Genomic DNA, 27,026 nt, shown 5'->3' with positions numbered 1-27,026 from the left:
TCCGGTGCCAATTCATCACCTGTCAAGAGATCTGAGTCAGGAGCGTCCTGAGAAATGTCCACAGCTGGGAGGAGAGAGAGAGAGAGAGAGAGAGAGAGAGAGAGACAGGCCAAATGCACCAGATGCGGACAGGAGTTGAGGAGAAAATGTGCACGAGGCGTTAAAATCGTGCAGCCAGAAAACAGCAGCAAAAAGGAGCAGCTTAAAACAAAAGCCCCAGACTGAGACAGACAGAGACTGAGCGCATCTACAGAGAATCCCCACCAGTGGTGGCGGACAGGCCCGTGTCGGTGTCTGCAGGTCTGAAAACGAGTTTGCATTAAAAACACAAGCGCATTCCAGCACAGCAGCCCCGCTCCGCATTCCAGCACATTTCTGAACAAACGCCTCGGCGGTCAGATGTTGGGCTGCAAAGCCGAGCTGTCTCTCGGATAACTCCCTAATTACTATTATCACAGGCTGTTTGACTTCTCCGCTTGCCTCGCAGACTTTTATTTTCTCACAACACATCCAGTCCCGAGCGCGCACACACACACACACACACACACACACACTCACACACACACACACACACACTCACTCAGTGTTCTTCGGAAACGCTGCTCTGTCCTCTCTGATTTGGGGAAACTCTCTATGAGGATCAATTACTATTGAAACGTGTATTCAGTAGTCTGTGCAAACTCCATATATCTAACAATATCTGTAGCTCACCCCCCCCCCCCCCCACACACACACACACACCCACACCCACACACCAGTGAGTGCCCCTCACATTCCCTAAATCTGTCTTGCTGAAGATGTACAGCCTCGTTGACAGTTCGGCTGTCAGCACCCACATTAAGTGGACCCCATTAACAGAGCTTCGTTCAAGCCCCCTAACACCTCATACACCTCATTTATATATATATATATATATATGTTACATAGCCTAAGGCCTAGGACCTAAGACACTGTAAGACCCACAGTATCTGGTGTTTATATCTCCCACCCAGATCACAATACTGGTTATTTTATTCACATTAATAATTTTATATCAAATGACAAATGCCCATATCTACTTGTGTGTGGTCTATTCAGTCTATTACCGGACAGTACTACCCCTCTCCGTCCCCTTGTCCTGCGTTGTTCTGTTAAACTGCCCGGCTCTGTTTATCGGACCGGCTCCGGTGTGATTTCTTACCCATGAAAAAAAAAGAAGCAGCCAGGCGAAGGTGCTCGGCTCCGCCCCGTTCGCGCTGCCATTGGCCAGAAACGCGGAAGCATCGTCCGTTTATTTGCCAGTGGCGCAGCGCGGGCGCGGCGACGACACCAATCAGCGTCCTCTGACCCGCAGTGCCCCCGCCCACCCCGCGCGGTATATAACCCGGCGATGACAGTCCGTTAATCCAGTGCGTTCACTCGGAGCCGCCGCGACTCAGACCAACAGAGAAGCCGCGATAAGCGAGCACAAAAGAAGCCCCCGGTTTTCTGTTCACGCTTCTTCACGAAAGTCGTCGGACGCGCCTCGTTCTCCTCCTCGTCAGCATGAAAGCAATAAGTCCGGTGAGGTCGCTGAGGAAAGGCGGCGCGGGCACCCCGGAGCCCGCTCTCGGCATCTCGCGCAGCAAGACCCCCGCGGACGACCCGCTCAGCCTTCTGTACAACATGAACGACTGCTACTCGAAGCTGAAGGAGCTGGTGCCCAGCATCCCGCAGAACAAGAACGTGAGCAAGATGGAGATCCTGCAGCACGTCATCGACTACATCCTGGACCTGCAGATCGCGCTCGACTCGCACTCCGCCATGAGCAGCCTGCGGCCCGGACACGGCGCGGCCAGGAGCCCGCTGACCACCCTCAACACGGACATCAGCATCCTCTCCCTACAGGTAAACGAGCCGAGCGGACAACTGTTGGACACGGACTAGACTTACCGAGACCAGCCCGGTTCAGTTTAGGCTGCTGTGGGAGGTGGGGGAGTGTGTGGATGTGTGTGTGAGTGTGTGTGAGTGTGTGTGTGTGTGTGTGTGTGTTAGGACTGGAAGCACAGGCTCTTATGTGTTTTACTAATGTTGTTACTGAATTGTGTGTGTGTGTGTTTTCCTTTATAGACACCCGAGTTTCAGTCAGACTTGATTCAGACAGAGGACAGCAGGACACTTTACCGTTAATCAGGTAAATACGACCCCTTATTGATATCGCTGTTATTACTATTATCATCCTCATCCTCATCATCCTCATCCTCATCTCTGCTGCTCAGTCCTCCATTCAGTTGACATGTGACCCTGGATGGAAACGTTGCATAGTGTCCCAAATGTGAGCACACGTACAGAATAATGAGTGCACTGCCTCCCTGGGCTGAACCCAGGCAGCAGAGGCCAGAAAACATGCACACATCTCTGCATCGTGGAGCTTTAGAGTATTGGAAATAGCCTAGCAGTTGAGAGAGTGGTGAGTAAGGTTTAATTAGGCTCTAAATGCAGCCCTGAGTGGAGGCAGAAGTTGTGCAGCTCCATCTGGAGCGCAGGGTTTCTCTCACTATTGCAGTGTTTGGTTAAATGTCAGAACTGCGGCTTCCTCTGTGGCGCCAGGCTGTCCGGATCTCTCTCTCTCTCTCACTCACTCACTTTCTCTCTCTCTCTCTCTCTCTTTCTCTGCCCTGTTTGCATTTTCTCAACGTGCCTCTCTCTTTCTCAATCTTTTGCAGGTGTTTGGTTAAGACGTGAACACACAGGACCTGGGAACTGACCCCCCCCTTCTTCCCACCACCACCACCACCACCACCACAACGTTGAATTTCTGTTCCCAGCCTGGAGTCCCCCCCCACCACCACACACACACACACACACACACACACACTCCACTCCTCTCCCCTCACTATCCCCCTTCTGTCAACTGAATCAAGACTTTGCTTCTAAAGGACAATCTATGTGATGTGTTATGAAGTCCGGACGTTGATTTGATTATTTATCTTAAAGACTCGTTCAGTCTTTTCTTCAAGAGGAAGGAGAAGCACTATATTCCCGTAAATGGGAGGGGAAAAGAATCCAGAATGGAAGAAGAAAAAGGTCAAGATCCTTTTTTTTTTCCTCTGAAGGGAGAAGTCTTCGCTTTTTTCGTGAAGATGCGGTGTGAAGCTAGGAGACGACGTGCTTTAGTTGCTGTACAAAGTTTAGTCTGTTTTTATTTTTCCGTCAAGCAGCGTCATTCTTTTTCTTTTTGGCACATGAAGGACTGGACGTTGAGTGTGAACCCCTTTGTGAACTCTTTCAGAGTCGTTATCTTGTATAGTTGCAGATATTGGACTACCAAGCTGCAAAGTGTTATGCTGTACTTAATTATGCTGAAACTTTTTATAAAAGTAATTGTAAATCGTACCTTTTTTTATATAAAAAAATAAATCAAATGCTTTATTTGAACAGACCTGTCTGCTGTAGTCTATAGGAAAGAGGCCTTGTCTATGGTTTCAGGCGGTGAGGCGTGGCGCAGCGCGGGCAGCCGTAGTCGATGTATACTTCAACACACTTAAAGAAGCAGTTGATCAGATAATGAAACTTGCACAATTTCACCCTCACCCCAAGCGCAGGCCACTGGCAAAGCCGTGCTTGTGTCCGAAGTATGCCTCTGTAGTTCTGCGCTGAAGAAACGATGCTAACGTGGCTAAAAAGTAATAGAAGTCTATGTCACCCAACTGCCTTAGCCTTGTAGCTCCAGCGCCAAAAACGAAAGAGGCTATCTTTCGGCCAATCAGCTGCGTTTGGGGTAAAAACGGAAAATCGCTTAGTGCAGTTTTCCGAAATGTGTGCGGAGGTTGGACCGCTGTCCTTCACTGTCGGCCTCGGCAGGTGTCCCTAGCCTGGCTAAACAGGGTTTTTTCGGAGCAAAATCTACACGATTTTAAGTCTGAACTCGGTGTCCAGATGCCGCTGCACCAAGTGACCGTTCTGAAAGCTAATCCGAGAACAGGTAGGCTAGATAAGCTCTTGTCCCAGTGGCCTATCTACAGGGCCTTGCCAGCTTACCAAATGTTCGTGTGTCACCGTATCCTAGATTTGTTTTTCGGGTCCCCTGAGTAAAAGGTGGCCATCAAGACTTGACTCCTGTTGACTTCACATGCCTTTGGCTTGGAAAATGTATCTGGCGTACAATGAGGCTTCTGCTGTGATCTGGTTTGGTCCTCCAGAGTGTAGAGTAACAGCCTAGAAGCGCACTGCTCTGCGCTGGTTAGTGAGTGGTTTAAGCTCTTCCCCAAATTCTTTCAGCAGTGGTAAAGATGACGGCGGACCGTTCCTGTCCCAACCCGCTTCTGATCAGATTTGAAATTGTTATTATTATTTTTACTGTTCGTAAGTTCTCGCTGCATTAGGGTCAATTCTGGGTGAGGCCTAACACTAAAAGTAGGTATGTGGTGATAGATATTTTTCCCATTGTAAAAAATGAACTCTGGGAACCGGGGTCGTAAAAAAGAGCCCAGCAACTCCGTCCCCTTCCTCATTCACACACTGCCGGTGGTCACTGTGAAGCCAAACTGGGTGTTAGCAGTTTCGAGGCCAGTATTTTTAAAGCAGCTCTTCCTTTCTGAGAGATTTCACAACTCCGGCGTACAGCAGTGCAGCGAGCCTGCACCCCTGCTCCCGAGCTGGTCAGTGTATGAAGAGTGCGCCACCTGCTGGCACATCCACAACATACAACCCACAATGCTGAAACCATATCAAGAGTCTCCTCTTTATCTGTGCTGAGTTTACTGATTCTGGACATTTAATTCGAACCAGTAAATCTTATTAATGCTTGTATGAAAATAATTCTGGTTTTGCTAGCATGTACTTGGTGACTTTAGTTGTCACCCTGCAAGTAAGAGCTTCAATATAAGGAACTTCTTTTGTTTAGGAAATAAATGCTAGCTCTATTTTTACAAGTACAAGTACAGTTTTGTACTTGTGAAATAAGAAATTATGAAGTAAACAGAATTACAAAAGTTGTAACTGCAATTATTACATTGTAATTCGATTCTTACAAGTGAAATTCAGTTGTTCGAGGTGCAAATTCAATTCTAAAAATATAAAGATGAAAATAAAAAGAATATACAGTGAATTTAAATGATAGAACTAAACTACTGAACTGTAACATCAGAGCCCATGAAAGTGGAAAGTGTACATGGTAGAATGAACCCTTTCGCATGTACTGATATGCCATTTCTGGTATTAAAAAGAGTGTGCTAAAAGTGAACGCTTGAGCATATGGTTGCTGCCACACAAAGACCTTGTATCTCCAAAATTACAACAACTTTACAGGGGCAGATAAAAACCTTAACTTTCCATGGCAGTGACAGTGACTAGAAGAGTCCATCTGGAGCACTCTATTGACCTTTTGAACTGCCAGACTCAAATGATGTCAAATGGTAAAAAAAAGACAAATTTGGTGGTTTGGCGACCATAAGCTTCTATTAAGACGACCCCCAACCAGACACCAAAAAAGCCTTGTCAAAAAGGAGTGTGAAGAGCCCTTATGAGGTTCGACAGTTGTCCTTCACATTTGGCCAGACCAGGTGTGAGTGGCCAGGTGTCTGGCTAGACAGGTTTTTAGCTCACTTACAGGAACCCAATCTAGGATACAGTGACATACATGTGCGCTTAATAAGCTGGGCTGGAGAGTAAACAGGCAAATCACTTGGACCCGAGCACAGCAGCTTTCATCCCTGGTCCTCCAGTACTCCTGCCGTGCACATTTTAGTGTCTTTCCTGATCTAACACTCAAAAAAAAAACTCAAACAAAAAATAAAAAGCTACAAAGGGTTCTTTGAGCGATTCCACAGAAGGACCAATGAACCCTTTTTTGCTTCCATGAAGAATCATGTTTGTTAAAGAGTACCTGTTCTCAGATCAGCTTTCAGAACAGTGATTCAGAAGCGCAGCGACTGTCAGCTGTTCATGAATTAGGTATCACAAATTCTGCACTAAAACGCAGCCAGATAAACATTTGGGTTCATGTCTGAATCCGCACGCTCTGCAGCCAAATTTCAAGGCACATCCTGCACCTCATTTAAATAGCATAGAGAAGAGACGGAGAGGAAACTGAGGACTGGTGAAATGCACAAACGTTTATTACTTCCTTAAACCTAGCTGTGCATTTTGAGGAAATGTCGACTTTCCATCACACTTACAGAGCATGCAAGGTTCCGACAGCCCTTTTATTAATTAATTAATTTATTTTTTTAATTCACCGGAAGTAACACACATGATCTGCACAGATGATTCATAAATAGCAAGTGAAGAGCGCTCGTCTTCATTGCACACAGCGATCACAACTTTTAAGCTCACCATACACATCACATCAACAACATCAACAGACACATTGATTTCCTCACTGTGATAATGGTCTACAAAAGAGCCACAATTCATGTCTAGGGTCACTAACCTGTTGCTAATGTAAAGTTCTGATACTCTTAAACTGACCACGATAACGGTTTCACGACACAGCCTATAGAACAGTTACAATCGCACTTCAGCTCCACTAATGATGGCTTTTTTTTTCCTAAATCCTAACTGCTACTAATGTGTTCACTCTTTCAGATTTTCTGAAAACCCTAACTGCCTCTGATACACCAAACCACATCACACTGAGCCACTCATTACTGTCAGAGTCTTTGACCCCTGTCCTTCCCGACAGTGAGCCTTTCCTCACTGACCATCTGCAGTTTGGCTGTTCTCCCCCTCATGTTCCTGCCTACAGATTTCACATTCACATTCTATAATAACCAGCCTTCAGTGTCAAGATCAGACCTGACTATATAACATTGAAATCAATATCTACACTGGCTGTTCTGAACAGCCAACCCTTTAGGATCTTAGGCAGTGAAAATCTAGACACGCCCAAGATCAACTTGACTGTGAGCATAGCTTAACTGAGTAGCTTCCATTCCTGGTCCTCGAGTACTCCTGCCGTGCACAATTTGGTGTCTTTCCTGGTCTAACACACACTTCAACTTAGGTACACTCTTAAAAAAAGTGCTAGAAAGGCTACTACCATTGTTTGGTGTTTGTTAAAGAGTCTTAAGAACCTTTAACTGGTAAAGAAAATTAACATCAAGGGAAGGTTCTTTAGACCTTTAAGAGATTCTTCACTCTCACACATATCCCTCTTTTACGACCATGGTTCTTTATGGATCCAAAAGTGGTTCTTCTACAGCATTACTCAAAGAATACCACTTTTATTTTTAAGAGTATAGGGCTTGTAAATTTGCTGAATATGTAGAAAATGTTACTCGAGGACCATGTTTTCTTTGTTTTTTGGTAACAGCCTGGCTTTGTTTTTTCGGTTTCCTCCACTCCCTGTAGACCAGTGCTCACCAACCCTCCTTCTAGGAGATCTACTTTCCTATAGTGTGTCGTTCCAACATTTTGTACTTGTTATAGCTTAATTTCATCTACTGGAAATGTCAGCATTGTCTTGAAACAAGCTAACTGACGCTAAGTGAAGACAATTCCCGTAGACAACATTTCTTAAAGAAAGAATAAAGTCTAGAACTAAGTGAAATGATCTGCTTATATTCTTACAAGACATCTTTTAAAAGATTTTTCTAAAAACCTCTGCCTCTAATGCAGACGTTCATAAACTTCTGGCAGTGTTATTATTATAATTATCTCAAGTATGTGTGACAGATGAGAGGATCTGACTTTTCAGAAAAGCAGATCTCTAGAACAAAGGGCAACGACCACTGTTGCAGACCATTCTCTTCACAGCACACTCTCTCGTTCTTCAGCCCCTTCGGCGTCCCGTCCGCCTGACATTGTTCTCCTTAGACGGCTCCCGAGCAAGTTCTGGTTGGGTACTGTGGCAGTACCTGGCCCAATGATGAGTGGGGTGCTTTCGGTTGGGCCTTCTTCGTTGACATTGTTGTTGTTTAGTGGCACGTTGCTAGTAGCCCGGTTCAGGTTGGTGACGGCGGAGACGGGCCAGTTTTCCTCTGGGCTGCTGGCTGGGGGACTGCCCTCAGACGGGGCCTCGGAACAGATGGACATGCGAGCTACAGACGGGTCCTGAAGACCGCTCAGACGCTTCCGCACCGGGCTCTCCAACACCAGCTGGATCAGACGTTCATCTTCCTGGGTCCCCGCTTTGCTCGGCAAGTTGACCTCCTCCTCCTCTTCTTCTTCTTCATCTCGTAGGGAGTGGTCTGAGGAACTTCCGCTGGACCTCATGCCTGAATCCGAAGACTCCTTCTTGTCCAGCGTGGCGGCTGAGATGAAGCTCTTGACAGCCTTGGGCAGGACTGGCTGTTCTCCAGCCGCCTTGTGCTCTCCCCAGAGAAGAGGGGTGGCATCAGTCTCCTCTGCGCCAGACTCCTCCTCTTCTTCTTGGCAGGGCACGCTGCGGTAGCGGCCGTGGGTCATGGATGCTTTGCGGGCAGCTCCGCGTTCTGGCTTTTCGTCCTCTTCGGTGATTGGATGGAGCAGGCCGGCATCCTGGCCATTAGCGTAATCAGCCATGCTCTCTCCAGCTTTGAGGTTTCTCTTAATGGGCTTGCAGGCCTCCTGCTCTCCGCTGTTGGCCTTGTCTTCCGAGCCCAGCATAGTCTGGACTGATTTCTCAGTCTCCAGATGAGCCATGTGGGAAATGTAGTCCTGGTAGGCGTTGCGGTACTCAGCTTGCTGTCGGTCCGTCAGCTTGCTGATGTCATTGGAGGATTCCTGAGAGTTTAGGCTGGACATGCTGGCTGTCCTGTGACTTGCAACCTGAAGGGACAGATGACATGTACACAGAAATAAAGACATACTGATGCTATTGTAAGGATACCTTGTACAGTCTTGTGCCAAGGTTTGGGCACTCTTGGGCATCCAAACACAGCCTTTCAGCGAATCCTAATGCACTATAACTGTTACTAATGCAGTTTTTATAACATAAATACATACAAAAACCCCCCAGCTATGTGACCTGTGCAAATGTTCAAAGTTATAAATCTTTACACCTTGTGCTCTCAACACCCATGGGCTCCTCTAAGCAACTGTCTAATGTTTTGCAAATAAACGTAATCAGTGACCATAAGCTAGGGGAAGGCTATAAGAAGACTTGCAGCTTCTACAGTGTAAAACAAAATGTAAGGTCCAGACCTAACAACTGCTCATATGCTGGTGCGACATTTAAGTTAAAACCCCAGTATAACTGCTAAGAACCTGAGTCAAGAGGGTGGTGCACCATTCCACTGTGCAGCACTGCTAGCATAAGCATAATCTTCATGACAAAGTCATTGGAAGGAATCATTTACTGTGGCCTCTTCACATAAATGAACATTTATTGTGGAAACCAAACAAGTGTAGTGTGGAGTGAAGAAGTCACTCACTGAACACTGCACAGGTAGAGGGAAGAATGGATCCTATAAAATGCCAGCTAATCCTGGATGCAATGACATCTGTTTATTTGCTACAGCAGAAAAGAGGATGGATGTTAAGGAGGATAATGACCCTCAGCTTACATGCACAAACTAAAGGTTTGGGACTAGCCTTCACAGCCCCTTGACTTACATGTTATAAAAAACTTGCGGGTAAAACTTTGACCTAAATAGACCGATATCTCTGAACTAGAGGCCTTCTGCAAAAAAGGGTGGGGGCAATTTTAGCTAGAACTACAGAAATACTTATTTGTATTTTATGTTATAGATAATTCTTTTAGATTTTGCTGAAAAATCTGTGTTTTATGTTAAATATAAACTTGATCAATGTTATTGGCTCATTCAAAAATGCTCACACCAAAACAAATGATCACCCAGAAAACTGATAACAAGCAGAGTCAGTAATAGAGCTGTAATAGCAGTCACATTACAGCTGGACTAGTTGTCAAGTTTGAAAGGGCCACTGCTCCAAGTTGTCCACGTTTCTGGGCAGTTTCTGATGCTGAAGTTGACCCTTCCATTCACTTGATCCCTTGTCCCTCAGAGGGCTCATCTAACAAGTTTCATTTGAGCGAATACAATAAAGGACAGGCCCTTAAGATGGCGTTGAGGCTTTGTTCAAACCAGTATCTGATAGGGCGGCGTTTCTGACACTCTGCTTGTCAATGTGCATGTCTGGTAAAAGCGGAGTGACACCTTTCTAAGTGTGAACATGGCAAGAGCAGAAATAGACATCCCTATGTGACAGAAAGGGCCTCTCTCACGCTGCCCTACATTAAGCGTGTGTGTATGTGTGTGTGTTTTTGAGTCAGGTCAGCTCATCACTTCCTCTGCTCATCCAGGTCAGAGAACACTCAGTTTGTCACCCAGTAAACCACAGGCTATTTTCACTCTGCTGATAGACTACTGAAAAGCAGAAGCGCAGTTCTGCTTCTCTGTTAGGCGAGAGAGCTGGTGTGGAGAAACTACATGAGAGTGTGTTTGCAGACTCGCATATTTATAATTATAGGACAGCCACAGTGTGTGGTTGTGTAGGACATCTACCTGAACAGAGAACACTCATCTATATTTAAACAGGCTGTTGTGTGTGTGAGCGCACTCAGTGGTCATTTCATTAGATACATCTAGGTGATCTTACAGGTGGATGCAAATAGGCAGCTGTACCACGCACAGCCAGGACAGCGTCAGTTACAGTCATTCCAGTCTAAACCATCACTGATCTCAGCTTAATGACTGTACTGACCAGTGTCGGACTCTAATACCTTATATTTTTTATGACTTACCTGGCTGGGCAGGTGCCAAACTATGTTTTTTTCATATGTTTATCAATACAAGCATAGTTTCACTGTCACACAGAAACCTATGCAGCACAAAATCTTCGGCAATGCTGCTTTCAGCCGTTACGCTCCAAACCACTGGAAGAGCCTTCCAGTAGAGGTGAGAGGAGCTAATAAATTTACATATTTAAAAGCACATTAAAAACCTACACATTCTGTAGTGATTTTTTTCAAGTTTTTTTGTTACATTTATTTATCTCATTTTATTTCTATATTTTCATTCCATTTTATTTTATTAACATTTATTTTATTGCTTTTATCATTATCTATTATTTCTTAAATTATTTTAATAAACTTTTATTTGCCTGTTTTAAACCTATTTTATAGATTTGTTTATTTATTGATCATTTTGGTTGGCAGTTGTTCGTTACATTGTGTCAAAATTACGGATGTCCCACACACACACACACACTGAATCTGATTCTCTTAATGCTATAATAATATAGCCACACATCTTAGATCAGACGAGCTGCTGATTAATATTGTAAAATCACTTTATTATAATAATGAGGATCATTCTGGACTGATTTATTTAGTTTAGTGGAGACTTTTTCTATAATCACTGTTTTATAGTGTGTTTAATATCTTATAATCCAGTCTGACTCACCTTCCTGACCATTCAGCTCGAAGTTCCTTCAAAACACTGCAATCAAGTCACTCTGTATGTGTGTATGGGTTTAGTGGTACACACTCTGGACTGATATCTGTTGTTTGTTGACTCCTAATGTGAAATAATTGGTTTATAGTGATTTGGGTTTCTATAGTGTGAGTACAATAGCATCGGTTTTCAGTTCTGAATGCGCTGTTCAGTGCTGGTTAAAAGACAAAGAAAGGTGTGTGGTTCTCCCGCTGGTAAAACAGAGGCTTTCCACTACATTTTTTATAAAGGTTTAGACATTACATTGTGTTTTCATGTTCCTCTGTAACAGAGTTGTAATGTAACACACTATAGACTCTAAACTCTTTTATTTGCTTTCTGAGAATGTCCGCACTGCTGCCGGCAGAGCAATAATGTCCATTAACGGCGCCTTAAAGCCACCAGATAGCATTTAGAACACTGTGGTTAAAACAAAGAAATGGAACTGGATCTGGATTTAAAAAGCAGATCCATTAAAACATGCCTGCATTGCATTGGGACTGGGACATCCCTAGTCAAAAAGTCCTGATGACTACATTGACTTCCACTAAAAAGTCAAAAAGGTGATTTCCTTCTCGCTTTATAAATGTACTAACAGCGATTAAGCAATTTAAAGGGGAATTCCACCAACTTTTCAAAACTTTTGTGTGATTCAGGCCATTCGGAGTGGTTTGATGTGGAATGGTTTATTGTGGAGAAAACAACTGAAGCCACTTTCTTTACAGTAGTGGTAACATGATTCAGGGGTAATGAGGGGTCTACAATTCAAATATGTATTTAATTTTAGTAAAACAGTGGTAAATATGAACAAGGCACTATTTTTTTCAGCATGTACCTCTCCACCACGCATGTAATAGGCCAAAATTTCAAAACTATTATACTAATAAACAATGTCTCAGGCATGAATCTGTATTCATTTAGTGTAACAGCTTCCTGCAAGTTAGCTTTTTCCGTAAGTTTCTATGTCACTGATGAATGACCTGCTTTACATCTCAATTCCCTCTCCTTTAAGTATGCCTCCCCTTTGTATAAAGGGTACCTAGCTTACTCAGCTCCCACACAGACAATGCTTTCTAAGTGTGTAGGCAGCCTCTAAGGATGGAAGCGTAACCCATGTGAAAGAAAGCTTTGGACTCTGCAAAATCGCAGAATGTTGCACTTTTGAAGCACAACCAATGTGTCAGCTGGAAAGTCATAATGCAGAGCAAACGCAAGGTGCACTATAGCAGGTATTTGCATAAGCAGGGCTAGAGATACAAAGGACTACTCCTTCCGTCTTTCAATTTAGAGGCTTCAGAACCTTTTATTTTTGCTCTCCTATGCAACAAGTAGCACACTCCTCCTCTGTCAACACATTTATTGCTGCTACTATTGAAACTGTAGAGCTGGGTTACAGACACTGTACTCTATCGTCCCCTTGAGTACTGAGATTTACGATGTAAGGGGGCATGCTGGGTTTCATCATTTCTGGTGGCCTACTCGCTAAATGTGCAGATCAAGCAGAGAACACAGGATTATCGATTTTATAAAGACAGTGTTTTAACTTTGCACCCACCATCCACTGGTTGATGGGCTGCCTGACAGGCTCCTCCAGGCCGGCTGTGCTGAGCTCCTCAAAGCTGAGGTTGAGATGGTAGTGCAGGGCGCTGTCTTGGGTGGCTGCAGCAGGGCGGGAGGAGGGATCAGGTTGGGTGAGAACGCTGCTGCCCTGCTCACTGCCCCCTCCACACTCCTCCTGCAGCAGCTGGCTCTCGACCTGCCTCTGATCCAGCACCTGAGAAACACCATCACAGCAGCACAGAGATGACGGCGGTCACGGACATTTGCTTCTTTAGTAAACATGTCATGGAAACTAACAGCATCAGGCAAACTGCATGACTACATCATTACACGTTCCTACAAACCATGTTGAGATCTAGATGGCAGTAGTTACAGTTTAGAGCTAAGTGACATACTCTACATAGACTGAAGTATTGGGGCACCTAAGCATTACGCCTACAAGAGCTTTAATGACACCCCATTCTGCAGCTCTAACAGCAGGTTTGGGAGTCTGCAGAGCATTGGCCACTTTTATGCACTATGCTCCTCAGCAGTCAGCAGCCCCGCTCTTTAACTTTGATTTTATACACCTGTGGCATTGACTAAGAGGGGTGTCCCAATACTTTTGTCCATATAGTGTCCCTTTGAGGAAAGTGTGTCACCAACTGGTTTGGGAGTCTGCAGTTATAGAGTCAGCAGAGCATTGGCCACTTTTATGCACTATGCTCCTCAGCAGTCAGCAGCCCCGCTCTTTAACTTTGATTTTATACACCTGTGGCATTGACTAAGAGGGGTGTCCCAATACTTTTGTCCATATAGTGTCCCTTTGAGGAAAGTGTGTCACCAACTGCCAAACCAGGGATTTAAGGGAAATCCAGTAGACATGCTCTCAGGCACTTGGGAAAGCCTGTGTTTTAATGATCACGGACTTGCTGTTCATGGTCAAGTTGGATTTGAATCGTGGGATAGGTTCCCATGATCCTAGAGTACTCGTATCATTGTAAGCTTATTTTGTTTTTCCCCTTCTTCAACACAACCAAACCAACTAATCTGCTAGTTAAGGTGTTAAAGTGAGATTGCAAACACAAGGAAAATACGCAAATGTGCAAGGCAGGGAAACTCCAGGAACCTCCAAGAAAGTCTCATGAAGCAGGATATTTTGTTTAGCCACCAAACTTTAAACTTAGTTTGATCTATTCCTGGATCTGGTCTGTCTCACAACTGGGGATCACTTTTTTTTTACCAACCTACATCACCATGGCAACCTATGTTGCATATTGGACCTGCAGAACTTTGATAGACAAGTCTTGAAAAGCACCAAAGCTGCTTTTTATCAAACATTATTTTAATAATTATTTTACAAGACTTCGAAAAGCAACCACATAGCTTCCCCTTTGTTACTGCATCAATCCCCTGAAGAAAATGTTTCTTTTAGCATATCAAATAAATCATCAATCACATGGCGATTATCATGCCAAAATCACAGTGAATGTGACGACCATACTGCTTTATGAGCAACTTTACTTTATAATAACACTTTACTCTGTATTTAAATCATATGATTAATTTTCTTTCTTTTTTTTTTTTTAAATAAGCCACTTTGTCATTCTCCAGGTTTCACAAGATAATCTGTTCCTTGTACAGTGGACACCAAGTTAGGAACCCTGTCTAAAGCTCTTTCTCTCTTTCAGTAGGTCTCTACAATTTTACTTCCTTCTGGATCGGCCAGGTCTGTGTTTTTATCCCTCATCCTCTGAGAAAATTGACTGAATTACCTACTGTTTTTCACTGAACTCAACGGTAGTCTACTAATTTTTAACTTATCCATGTTTTTTGAGGCAACAAAAGGTCTTTGTTGTCGCTACCTGCCAAATTAAGTCTCCAATTGCACATATCTTATATGTTTTGGTACATTTTAAACACTTTCTAAAAGAAAGCTATCCAAACTGTGAATAAAACTTTGCTTTGCTTTAGACTGAAATAAGAGCCAGCATCTCTTATACCGACGCCAGTGCTGTAAATACGATCATGCGACCACATGATGCCAACATTCAAGTACTAACTTTGGTATTAACAACTCCTCCAGTTGTGATTTTATTGTCGTTCAGAGACTTTGTGTACAATGTTCATTACAGACGTCTCTCTGATATACTAATCAAATCTGAACAGGGCTACAATTATCCATGCTTCATGAGACAGGCAGCAGGAGCAGGTCTGGGGACCACTGCTTTAATATATAGTCACAGAATGATGAAGGGAGGCTTTATTACAGGTTTCATTATTAGCCCTCTGCCCATTTTTTCGTTAGCCCATTATCAGTCCGCCTGTCTGTGCTTAGCATCTTTACAAGAACACATGCATGTGATGCCACTTACTGGGCAGTGGATATATGGGAATTTAAAGAAAAATGTGCAAGAATCCCACAGTCCCTGTCCTGCGCCCTCCCGCTTTCTCACTGACATGATTTCTGTGTGAAGAATGCTACTTTCTCATAAAAGTCAAGCTATTCAGATCTTCGAGTGGATACCGAGCTCCCACTGACAATAACCTTCCTTCATTCAGAAGGCCGCCATCTTGGACCAGATGGCTGCGTGCTTGCTGGCAACACAACATTCGTTTGTGGAAGCACAAATGGAAATCTGATCAACACAAGCTACATGTGTTCCTGATTTCAACTGCGCGTCGCCCTCCTTCTCGAAAGGGGGATTGTGAAAAACCCTCCCGTATCAGGCTGTAGGGTGTGTGTGTGTGTGTATGAGGAGGGTGGTTAAAGTGAAGATGCATTAAATGATGCCACAATGCATACAAACCTCTCAAAATTACAAACCAGGGTGAAATACAGGCCAGGAGATGTAGTGAAATTGGGTTGGGGTAAACATACAATTCTTGGAGGAGGAGAATAACAAATCTTACCATCGCCTTGAAGAGATGCCAGTCTCCAAAGTTCATGTTCATCTCCTTCCTGAGCTCATCCAGGTTACACTGGCACAGGACCCGGCCGTTGATGTTTGCCTGGATGTGCAGACATTTACAAGCTGACCTTAGACTGACTATGAGAACCACCAGCACTTGTGCCTGTCAGACGCCTGAAACTCCCTTGAGCAGTTTTGTTATTTATTGGAGCCCGGGGATCTTTGGAAAAACAAGTGGCGGGCTTGTACTTTGGTGCATGTTGGTGCAGTCTGGATGATAGGGTGCTTGCTCCACTACTACAATGGACATCTTTGAGTGTTAGGGTTGCTGCTGCACAGCTGCTAGCTTGGACGATGAAGGTCTGAAGGTCTGAAGGCATTAGTTATGTCAATGCCACCCCTCAGACGGCGCTCAGTGGAAAACAGGCCCTTAAGGTAAAACCTGTGTTTACCACATAGAGTGGATAAGGCTGGTTTTTACTGAATAAGCTGGGCATGTTGTGATGCTGATTTCTATCCTTTGCCCAGGAGCAGAAATATCAATGCTCTATTCTCTCAGTAAACAATGCAGGGAATTTATGGCCATTAGAATCCATGACCTCTTAGGGTATGTGTCCACTGGCATGCGTTATCAATAGAAACCATTCATTTTCAATGGAGGCAAGTAAAAGGTTATGTGGTACGTTATCGAAAGGTAGGGGCCAGATCTGCTGACAACCTATGCAACCTGCAATTGTTTACCTTCTCTAACACACTTTACACTGCTAATTAGCTAATTAGCTAATAATAACCTCTTTTAAGTGTTAGAGCAGGGGCACTGCTAATATGTACTGGGCAGGGGTACGTGGTATGTAAAGTTCTCAGGTCATTTGATTTTCACACATGTATCCATACAAAATGCAATAAAATGAACTAAACATTTTAAAAAGTGCTACATAAACGTCACTTTGACAAATTGACTGAGCTCAGTAGCTTCAGTAGATCATTTAAGTTTAGCACAATTATTAGCATCAGGCGTTACAATAATGCTGAACCTGTCATGAACCTTCCATTATAAAAAAAAACCTTCAGTCTAAGGGACACAACGCAAGTACTACATGCAGTGAATGCAGTGTTTCAAATAAAGGACAAATATTTAGACAGTCCATATTAGATGCCTCATATATGCTCAGCTAAAATTTAACTAATATTCAACTTAATACGGTTAGAGTTAATGTTTAGGTAAGGGTTAAGGTTGGGATTTGGGGTTGATTCAAAGGTAAGGTTAAAGTAAGTTTGGATTACATGTACAGTTCAATTTAATAGACAATCAACTTAGAATTCAGTTGCAATTATTAAACATTTATCTGAATATTAGTTAAGCAACTATGAGGCATCTACAATGGATAATCCAAATAAAGTGTTTCCTAAAATTATGTCACATTTTAAAGTAATGTTATCTGTGACATGTTCAATATTCAGATAGATTAGCTATTATAACAGCATGTTTCTGTATTGAAAACCTTGTTATGTGACAGATCAAGCCTGTCTGACAACGAGTCGTAGGAAAATGCATTACAGCAAACGTTCTTGCCAAACTAAAGTCGTATCCTTTTTTTATTTTTATTTTATTTTTTTAGCTCTTTTACTTTTTGTATTTTGGTGAATAACCTGTCACTTTAATACAGCTGGCTTAAAACTTTAACCCCATTATTTCCCCACACATAGCAAATTTTTTCACATAAGACTGGAAACAAAAAGTTTGAATTATTTGCTGCATCACGATTTGAGGACCATATCGCCGCTGTCCAATAAAAAAACATCTGAAGAAACATCTAATGAGAAATACCTGCAAAATTGTGGTGGATGTTACAGGAGAGAGCAAAAACATAATTTAGAGCCTTTCTATTGGTCCAGAATTATTCACACAGTGTACAGTTTACAATGTACAGAGCAGCTGCAGGGTTCAAACTATGAAGAAAACTAAAAACCGACAAACATGGAGATACATGATTTTCGTTAGACAGCAGCGATATGGAATACGTTTTGCCCTCTGTCTAAAGGTCCAACTTCAGTCTTCTTTAATAATCACACACAAAATGAATCATATTTTATATTCAGAAATTATAGTGATAATGCTTGGGATGTTTGGAGATTTTCTGCTCAAATAACACCCTATTATTTTGTGCTTTAGGACACACAGCCAACCTGAGAAGTCTTCAATGCAGAAGTCAAGCAAATAAGAAATTCAGACGTTTTTGGACTGTGTGTGAAGGGATACCTTTTTGACAGTGGTGGTGTACTGCTCCAGCATGCTGTCATCCAGGCCGTCGATCTGTCTGAGTCTCTCACACACACCGTCAATACTGAGAGAGCTGAGGGGGCCGGGAGGTACAGCACAACCAGAGCCCTACACACACACACACACACACACAGTTACTCATTCATCCCTGAAATCAACATCCATCCATTACAATCTCAGAGAATGTGTGGCAGCCAATGCCATGGGATGAAAAAGCAGTGTGCCAGTGGTGAAGAATGCAGAGCAGCAGGGCCCAATCCTACCACAGCAGGATTTCATCAGGCCAGAGCAGTGAGCATGGCTACTGAAATGTGAATATAAAGTGACAACCACTGAGAGAGCAAGTGAGGAATACAAATGCTAGGCTATTTATGGTCCTAAACTGGGGCCATCAAGAGACACAGTGTTTACAGGTGTTTCTTCCAACTATGCAGCGCTCCACCTGAGCTCACTAATTAATGTCTCTTCTTTAAAGGCTTGTTAGTGGAACGGAGGGGTTTGCGGGGTTAGATGTGAAAGGCTGCAGATACTGCAGCTCATTACTACACTCAATTATTAACATGTAGCTTGTACTTTTAATCGCATGTCATTTTACTAATAACAGTAATGTAAGTACTAAAGGTGCTAATAGTAATAAGGCACTTATAATGGTCATTTATTTATATATCACCTTTCATTCACAAAACACAGCTCAAAGTGTTTCACAAGAAAATGTTAGTCTAACAAAGCATGCAGTAGGAATAGAAATAGAAATGGCAAAAATAATGTTAAAAAAGCAAAGATAGATAGAAAAAGATACAAAAGTAGGTCTAACAATGAAAAATAAAGGAATACAAATAAAAGCAATTAAAATGTGGAATTAAAAAAACAAGTATATAAAACCAAACAATATAAAACACATGTTCACGTAAAACAAAACAGCTAGAAAAATGGAAACAAAATAAAAATGCATTAACCCGCCTTTTATAGTCTGTAATAGTGGGTGTCTATAGGTAAACAAAAAGCTGCTTCACCTCTAATTTCGCAATTGAAACTTGATAACGCAGCACTTGATGATCCTTAAAAGCTTTAAAGCATTAAGAGCTTTAACAACCAGTGTTTTAAAAGTTGAAAACCATTTATCTCTAAATGGGGCAAAAACGTTCTTAACATTGAATGGAAGTCAATGTAAAATAAGAGTTTTTTGGAGCATTTCTATTGGTCTATTCTCTATTGGTCTATTCTTCCAGAATTATTTACACAGTATACAGAGCAGCTACAGGGTTGAAACCATGGAGAAAACTAAAAACGGACAAAAATGGAGATGGCTTTCATTGGACAGCAGTGATATATATAGTACATATATATTTACTTATTCATTATTCATTTATTTTATATAATTATATTATATAGGAATTTATTCTAGGAAGTGTAAGTCACAGAAGTCTTGCTTTAGTCTGGTTATTAAGCAGAATTTTAGGTCTTAATCGGCCATTCTGCCACTATTAGAACATCCCATCACAGTGGCATCTGCCACAGAATAAATGAATCAGATCCAGTCAGACACTCACAGCAGACATGTAGACAAATCAAATAACCTAGATATATTTTCTTATTCATTATTTTATAGATTTTTTAAAGAAAAGTTACTATAAAGGACTGCAGCTCATCTGATGCAATGCAAAAGTTATTAGCCCCCATTGGCCCCTTTCATCACTGGTCGGTTGGTGATGGACCATTCTCAGCACAGCACTGATGCAAACTTACATGCAGTGGCATGGTAGTGTGTGTGTGTGTGGCGCTGGCATAAGTGCGTCATGCAAACACCCAACCAAGAGCAGCTGTGTGGTCAGAAACTGACTACTGATGAAGTTCTAGCTGGGTGTGGATGTCTAACTTAAACTGTCCATTGCAGCAAATGCTCTTTATTTTTATTACAATTGGGGCTGAATAATGTTTACTACTAACTGATAACGTGAGTAAAGAGAGCACTAGTGAAGCCCTAGAAGAGTTCAGGACCGAACACATTTCATGAAAACTGGGACATGCTGACTCAACTGACTCAACTTTTCAATTTGACTCAAGTCAGAGAGATCCTCTCTTTAAACTCATCACTTATGAACAGACTGATGTATAGGTAAGGGTTTGTTGTGGCATCACTTAGTCATCACCAAACTGCACTGGACTCAGATCATCCAAAACCATCATGCTCTTTCTCCAGCGCCACTGAAGATGGTTTTAAACTGGAGCTAAACTCAAATTCCCAAGTTCACACGTGTTCTCTTATATTTCTTTTCATCATCAGATCTGCATAAAAATAACTCTATAATAACTCTATAACTATCACTCTAGAAGCAGCTTACCATAAGTATTAGACCTAGGCCTTCAGTTTAGGCTACAAATGTCAAGCCTCAGGGACGAAACTACAGCAATAATGTATTGATGTATTAAGAGGTTTTCCAGATGTTTCTGTCCTTTTTGCAGCATCGGGACGGCATCACCATATATTCAGTGATGCGGGTCAACTTGCTGACCAGAGGCTAGTCACATTTAGGGGGAAAAAAGAACGCAGCTTCTGCAAGACACAAGTCAGATACTAGATCTAGAGTTTTAGGGCCCTAAAGCTGTTGTAACCTCATTTCTATGGGGTGTTTAACTCCACCAGAGTCCACTTTGAGACCTACAGAGAGTCTTATTCCAATCCAAATGCTGCTGACTGTCACTCCCTACACAGCTGTGCCTCTTAGACAAGTAAAATCCGTAAGCGCCAACCAAACTTCAGGCTTTTGAAGACTCGAAGAACTTCTCAACTTTACTGCTAGCTCCACTACTGAGGCCTGAACAAATTATAGCTACACAGAATGTTGAAAGAATTTCTCTTAGCACGATGCCAAATTTCACTTCTATTTCAGTCCATTAAGTATAGATTCTTCATAAAGCCCTTTGTACAGTGAAAACCAGTGCCAGCATCATCAACTGGATCAAGCTGGCTGCATCTTCTTACACATTCGCTGTCTTGCGTAGCCAAAGGGATGAGTGATGCCAAGAGCGTTAAATGGATCGTTGCTAATAAAGCAAGACATTCCACAAATGATGATTCACAAAACACCAGCTTTTAACGTTAGCTGTGTTCACCAAGAGCACGCTGAAGTGTTTTGGTCCATAGTAAGCATGTTTAAAAAAGAAAAAAAGAAACATTAAAGATCATTCTGGAAAAACTTTACCATTACATGTCTAATATTCCCGCAATGCTGGACTTCAATATAATGAATAATGAATATAGCATTTTTCACCATTACGCTGCATTACATATTGCAGTGGCAAGAATCTCTGATATATGAACAGGGACAGCCAATAAAATGTCTTTGTTTTTTTGGTGTCAGCTGAATTACATCGAGCCAGTCTGTTCACCTAAGAGGCCTAGAATTTTAATCTCTCTCTTCACTCCTCAATAACGATCATGGCAGCTGGGAAATCAGAGTCATTTTAGGGCAGAAACAAGCCATCATGCGCATTTAGAATAACAGTGAAAATGTGTCAACACAAGGCCACTAGCATTGTTCTGGGAACAGATAATGAAAGTCTGTAGTCTGGGGAAATCCCTTCCAATAACTAGAACTCTGCCTGGCAAGACTGAATGAGGAATAAGATTTATGGTAAAGGTCAATGGTGTGAGAAGTGAAAGCTTTGCGTCCAGCAGCAACTACGAAATGCGGCCTGTTTCTAGGCAATACACGAAAGAACTGACAAAAACAATGCACACCCAAATATTTACATACTACATGTATTCATATTAAAATTCGAGATGTACAGTGATATTGGGATCTTATCAGATAAACTGATATTTGATGACGTATGAAGCATTCTGATGGCCGAGTGTTTAGGCACCATCGGGCTACTATTCATTTTAATTGTATTTGTAACCATCTAAAAATGAAAGTTAGTTAAAATTTCTCTGTAATGTGAATCCATGCAGATTTAGTCCCAATTTAGTCTACATATTTCTAAATGTTTTAGTATTAGCATTAGTTGACAGAAATAGACACACAGAATAATGCCTATTGCCCAACAATCCAGTCTATATCAGTGCATCCCTAAAATTCCAAAAGGCCATTCTGATATCATGAACCCAATATTTTACACTACTGGTTTGGAAAGTACCCTGTTCCATAGTTTGCATTCATCACCTCAATCAGCTCAACAGGTGTCAAGCTCTTCATGAGCAGTAAGAAACTGAAAGATGTCCAGTGAATGATGCCTCCTAGGACCACAATTTAGAAACACTGCCATCTAACATAAGATATTGGATCTACAATCTTAGAAACGGCCTTCTACACTGCAGAAGCATGCCTTAAGAAAAAGTGACAGTTTACGGGAAAATGAGGAGAAGTCAAAGGTTTAGGAGCCTTTGGCTGTACCTGCTTCACTCTGGGGGGCTGAGGCTTTGTCTGTTTGGGAGTAATGAGAGGAGAGGAGAGGGGTTAGAGTAGGACAGGACAGATAATTAGGCAACATGCTTCAATCATTATGGAATCAAGGACACAAGTGGACTCCCACTGTTTTTAGACAGAAGATAAACACAGGGATGGAAATTAAGCACATCCTGCGAGTGAATTCTCAAAGTGCTTAAAAAAAAGAAGGAGCTGACTAAACCCATTTATTGAAGGTGTTTTAGGAATGACTGAAATCTGAGGCTGGTGAACTTAATGATATGACGGGGTTTTAAAGATCTAACTGAGCTCCATGTTTTTCACCAACATCATTTATATTGCCACAGAATGAATGAATCAATCAGATCCAGTCAGACATTCACAGCAGACATGTAGACAAATCAAATAACCTTCATATATATATAAGTCCTTTTATAGAGCATAAGAAAAATATAAGTTAGATCTGAATGTATATTGCATCCTATTTCCACAGACGAGTCTTACCATGTCAAATGGTTGTAGGTTCAACTTGTACATTTCCATGACGAATAACAAGCAAACTCGAAGGACTATGCAATATTTCAAAGCTGTGATTTGATCAGATTAGATTTTGACGACTGGACGATATCTAACGTTCTTAAGTTCCATCCCTGACCACATACTGTACACATCACCACATGTTTCACTCCTGAGCTCTTTCACAACATCCCACCTGCAATTCTGTATCTTCATTACAGTGATTCAGTAAATCAGTTGAAACAGTCTGTGACTGTTCTACATTGAGCAGTCCAAGCCAAGAGCACAGAACATATAAGAGACACAGAGAGGGAGCGAGGTAGAGAGAGAGAGAGAGAGAGAGAGAGAGAGAGAGAGAGAGAGAGCGCACGGCATGCAGGCGTCTGCTCTTTCCTTTCCATGTGAAGCAAAAGTAGCACTTTAGAAGCACCTCACCCAAGGTGTGAAGGCAAGGGGAGAGCAGGGTGTTTAGGGTGTAATTGCAGCCAGGGCTGGGGAGGGGGGAGGGGGACTCTTTCCCGATGGAGATTAAAGCACATCTCAGAGATGCTTCTACTCAAATCCTATTTACACTACTTTCTCCTTATTCCCCCGGCTATCAGCAAAGACATTTGTTTCTATGGTTTAGCACTGAAGGGGGTTAAAACAGATATGTTTGGAGAAAACAAACACATCTCTAAAATTGTTCTGTGGTGTCTGGCATGAGCTAATAAGACTTAACAAGACAGCGGATCCTTTAAGTCCTGTAAGTCGTGAAGTGAGGCCTCCATGGATCACATCAGTGCCCATAACTCTGTCGCCAGTTCACCGGTTGTCCTTTATTGGAGCACTTTTGGTAAGTACTGGCCACTGCATACCAGGAACACCTTTGCCTGCCTGTTTTCTAGCTTTTAAAACATCATCTTCAAGAACTGACTGTTCACTTGATACCTAACATATCCCACCATGTGGCAGATGCCACTGTAGATGAAGATAATCAATGTTTTTTTACTTCACCTACCAGTGGTGTTAATGTTATGGCTGATCCTTGTTATAAAAGAAACTGGTAGGTTGTTATTTTCCCTTTTATTTGACTTTGTATACTTCTTGCTCGATACTTCTATGATGCTACTTTCAAGCAGAGGAGTTAGTACACTTTCAGTCAGATTACCAGGCTAATCAACCTACAGGCTGACTGGAACACAGCACTCAAGCTGAACCATACAGAAGAGATTGAGCAACATGGGAGGGGGGGGGGGCATCTCAATGGCCTCTCGAAGAAACTCAACGTCACATGCTAGCAGCGGCGTCATTTTATCGGAAAGTGTGTGTGAGTGAGCAGCAGTCATGGTGCATCGGCACATGGATGCTATAGCCCGTTAGGGACACACTGTCATTTTGTAGTCATTAGCATTTGGATGAGCTGTTTTTCTCTATGGGAAAAATGAATGCTGCTTTTGCTCTATGATTAAAGTAACTAACTGACATGATGCATCACTTACCCCAGATACAGTCAATCAGGCCAAGACATATTTATTATTTTATGTTTGCTGCTTTAGGTTACAAGTGGTTGGTGTGGCGCAACAGATAACACCACTACCTGCCACTGAGCTACCACACCATGTGGGAGACTGGGGTTCGATTCCCAGGCTGGGTGACTATGCTGCGCTACACCAATAAGAGTCCTTGGGCAAGACTCCTAACACTACACTGACCCGCCTCTGTAATACGAGTTACCTTGTAAGTCGCTCTGGATGAGAGCGTCAGCTAAATGCCATAAATGTAACAGGAGATGCTAGGCTAACATTGCTAAAATACACTGGACAGAGATTGTCACCAATCTCATCTTCGTAAACACATGCCCAGAATTGTCTTTAAACCTGCTCAAAACGAATGAGATCACAGAGATCTTCCTTTGTTTGGCTCAGAAGGAATCGATGCGGTATAGAACACAGTATGACTTACTTTAAAACTAGAATGTCCACAGAGCTGAATGGAGAGGCAGCATTTTGGGTAGCCAGAACCACTTTTATCTCAATACATGGTATCATTCCAATTCCAAATTTAGCTTAAAATTAAAATAAGGTCTAGTCATGTCATTTTACTAAGTCTTTTTTTAAAAACTTGTTTACATAGCTTTTTGGTGACAGTCCAATATCAGTATTTGTTAGCAAAGGTAGCCTATTATCTCCTGTTCTAAATTAACTAAGCACAGATATTAAACATGTCTTGGCTGGCTGATTGCATTTGGGGTAAGTGATAAATTACGTTCTACAGTTGTTTTTTTTAACCAAACAATTCCTTTAACCAACAATTTCACTGAATATTTTGAATTTCAACATTTTTACTGCTATGTTCTGTTCAAGTAACATGTTTTGTTCAAGTAAATAAAATAAGTTTTGAAATCCTCTGAAGGAAATAAACTTATAAATATGTAATCTTTCTGCAAATATTTAACCAACCTTCTGTTTACTTGGTGAATTTACATAAAAATGTGGCAGAACCTTTTTACATGCCACATTTTTACACAATATGTTCAATTTATCAAATAAACAGCAGTCATATCTTACAATATTGAGATGTGTGTTCTGTGTAGAGCATTTGTACTTATGGCAAAACTGTAACTTGACCGAGGGTCACCAGATTCGCTGCATATGACTGCATGTCCTACATGTAGATAAACTCCTGTGTGAAAACTGAAGGAAAATCATTAGACTGTATTTCAGAAGAACTTCCATGCAGAAATCACACATAGAGCAAATGGTTTGGGAACAATTTTGTGTAACCCAGGATGTGATGGAAGCTTTTCTCAAAATACACTATTCATTTTTCCCATAAACAAAAGCGGCCGAGACTCTCGGTTCTTATTTGGACATGTCATCAACTACAAAAATGACTCACAACCTCAGAGGTCTATTCCCTCTCACATAAAAAAGTGAGAGACACACAAACACACACATACACACACACAGAGTCACACTCATGGGATACCACAGAAGGGGAGGGGGTTCTCTCAAAGGCATCTTCTCTGATAACACCCTGATGAAGAGATGGGCAAAATATGGGTGAAGTGGGACTACAGGGGGGAAAAAAGAGGTGAGAAAAGCCTAGAAGAACAGAGTTAGCACACAGGCACATGCACACTTACTAGCATACACACATACTATAAAGGCAGCGAACACACTTAATGACTTATGTGGGTGTAGATGGGCTTGAAAAACGCACTAGCTTCTCTGCTTAATGCCACCTCTCTACCTCCATAAAATCTGTCACAGAATAACTTGTTAAGCAGCAAGTTTATGGCATGATGGTGTAGGGAGAGAGTGATGCGAGGCCACACAGTGTGACGGATATGAAGCCTCACTCTTCCGCTTCTTCTGCCAGAGCCAGCCTGCCTAGACAAGGACTGCACATTTGCAATCAATTAGCTAACCATACATGTTATTTACGTATCTTTACTGAATGCTTAGCATTAATGTTGCTTAATTAATGTCATTAATTGTAACTTAATGCCTAGTATTAATATTGTAAGTTCTATGTTAATTGAATGATGCTAATGCTGCATCAGTTTCTGCTAGATGTAGAGTCTGAGACCACAAAAATAGAAAATAGAGGTCTCAGACTTTTGAACCCCACTGTATTTGGATCACTTAGACAAAGCAAAGCTTAGCAAGCAAGCTACACTTTGTGCTTGTGGTCAACTCCTGTGTAATTTAGTGTACAGCTGTCGGAGCTCCTTCTTGTTTATCTGTCTTGTTTATTCCCACAACTCTTGCGAAATGCTGCTGCTACCACCATGCAGTGTTCAGCTGCTTCTTTAGCTAACTGACAACAACCTGGAAGTGTTCATGAGAAACTCTTTAAACCCTCAGATGATGTTTTAGCGTGTTCAATGTGACGTTTTTGGGGCTACCTCAACATTTCACAAGGTGGGATGGTTGAACAGCCAGCTATAATTTTTGGATGGCAGATAAAACACTGCTTACCACAACTACTAGCAAGCAGGACAGGAGCTTGTAACTATCCTATAGTCGTCCACATGCGCCAATGGTTA

General features: G+C 42.2%; 2 protein-coding genes across 7 annotated transcripts in view; one reads left to right on the top strand and one right to left on the bottom strand.

The window, feature by feature from the left end:
• The first annotated feature begins 1,379 nt into the window (after positions 1-1,379).
• On the top strand, positions 1,380-3,396 carry id2a (inhibitor of DNA binding 2a). Its single transcript, XM_072689658.1, has 3 exons — positions 1,380-1,866; positions 2,089-2,152; positions 2,685-3,396. The coding sequence occupies exons 1-2, from the start codon at positions 1,525-1,527 to the stop codon at positions 2,146-2,148; spliced, it is 402 nt and encodes a 133-aa protein (XP_072545759.1). The 5' UTR covers positions 1,380-1,524; the 3' UTR covers positions 2,149-2,152; positions 2,685-3,396.
• Positions 3,397-6,053: 2,657 nt separating this feature from the next.
• kidins220a (kinase D-interacting substrate 220a) overlaps positions 6,054-27,026 on the bottom strand; it is a 74,460-nt gene continuing 53,487 nt past the window's right edge. For 4 of the 6 annotated variants that reach the window (XM_072689651.1, XM_072689656.1, XM_072689653.1 and 1 more), the window contains 5 exons: positions 22,466-22,495; positions 18,048-18,176; positions 15,789-15,887; positions 12,892-13,110; positions 6,054-8,709 (listed from right to left, as the gene is read on the bottom strand). In XM_072689651.1, coding sequence (XP_072545752.1) covers positions 7,711-8,709; positions 12,892-13,110; positions 15,789-15,887; positions 18,048-18,176; positions 22,466-22,495 — 1,476 coding nt within the window. In that variant the 3' untranslated portion in view covers positions 6,054-7,710. The remainder of the gene's footprint in view (positions 8,710-12,891; positions 13,111-15,788; positions 15,888-18,047; positions 18,177-22,465; positions 22,496-27,026) is intronic. The other 2 variants (XM_072689654.1, XM_072689657.1) reach the window with 1 other exon arrangement.

Source organism: Salminus brasiliensis, chromosome 10 (genome assembly GCF_030463535.1).
Source record: "Salminus brasiliensis chromosome 10, fSalBra1.hap2, whole genome shotgun sequence".
Classification (NCBI taxonomy): Eukaryota; Metazoa; Chordata; class Actinopteri; order Characiformes; family Bryconidae; genus Salminus; species Salminus brasiliensis.
Note: the sequence above shows the minus strand (reverse complement) of the source record. Positions and strands in the feature narration are given on the sequence as shown.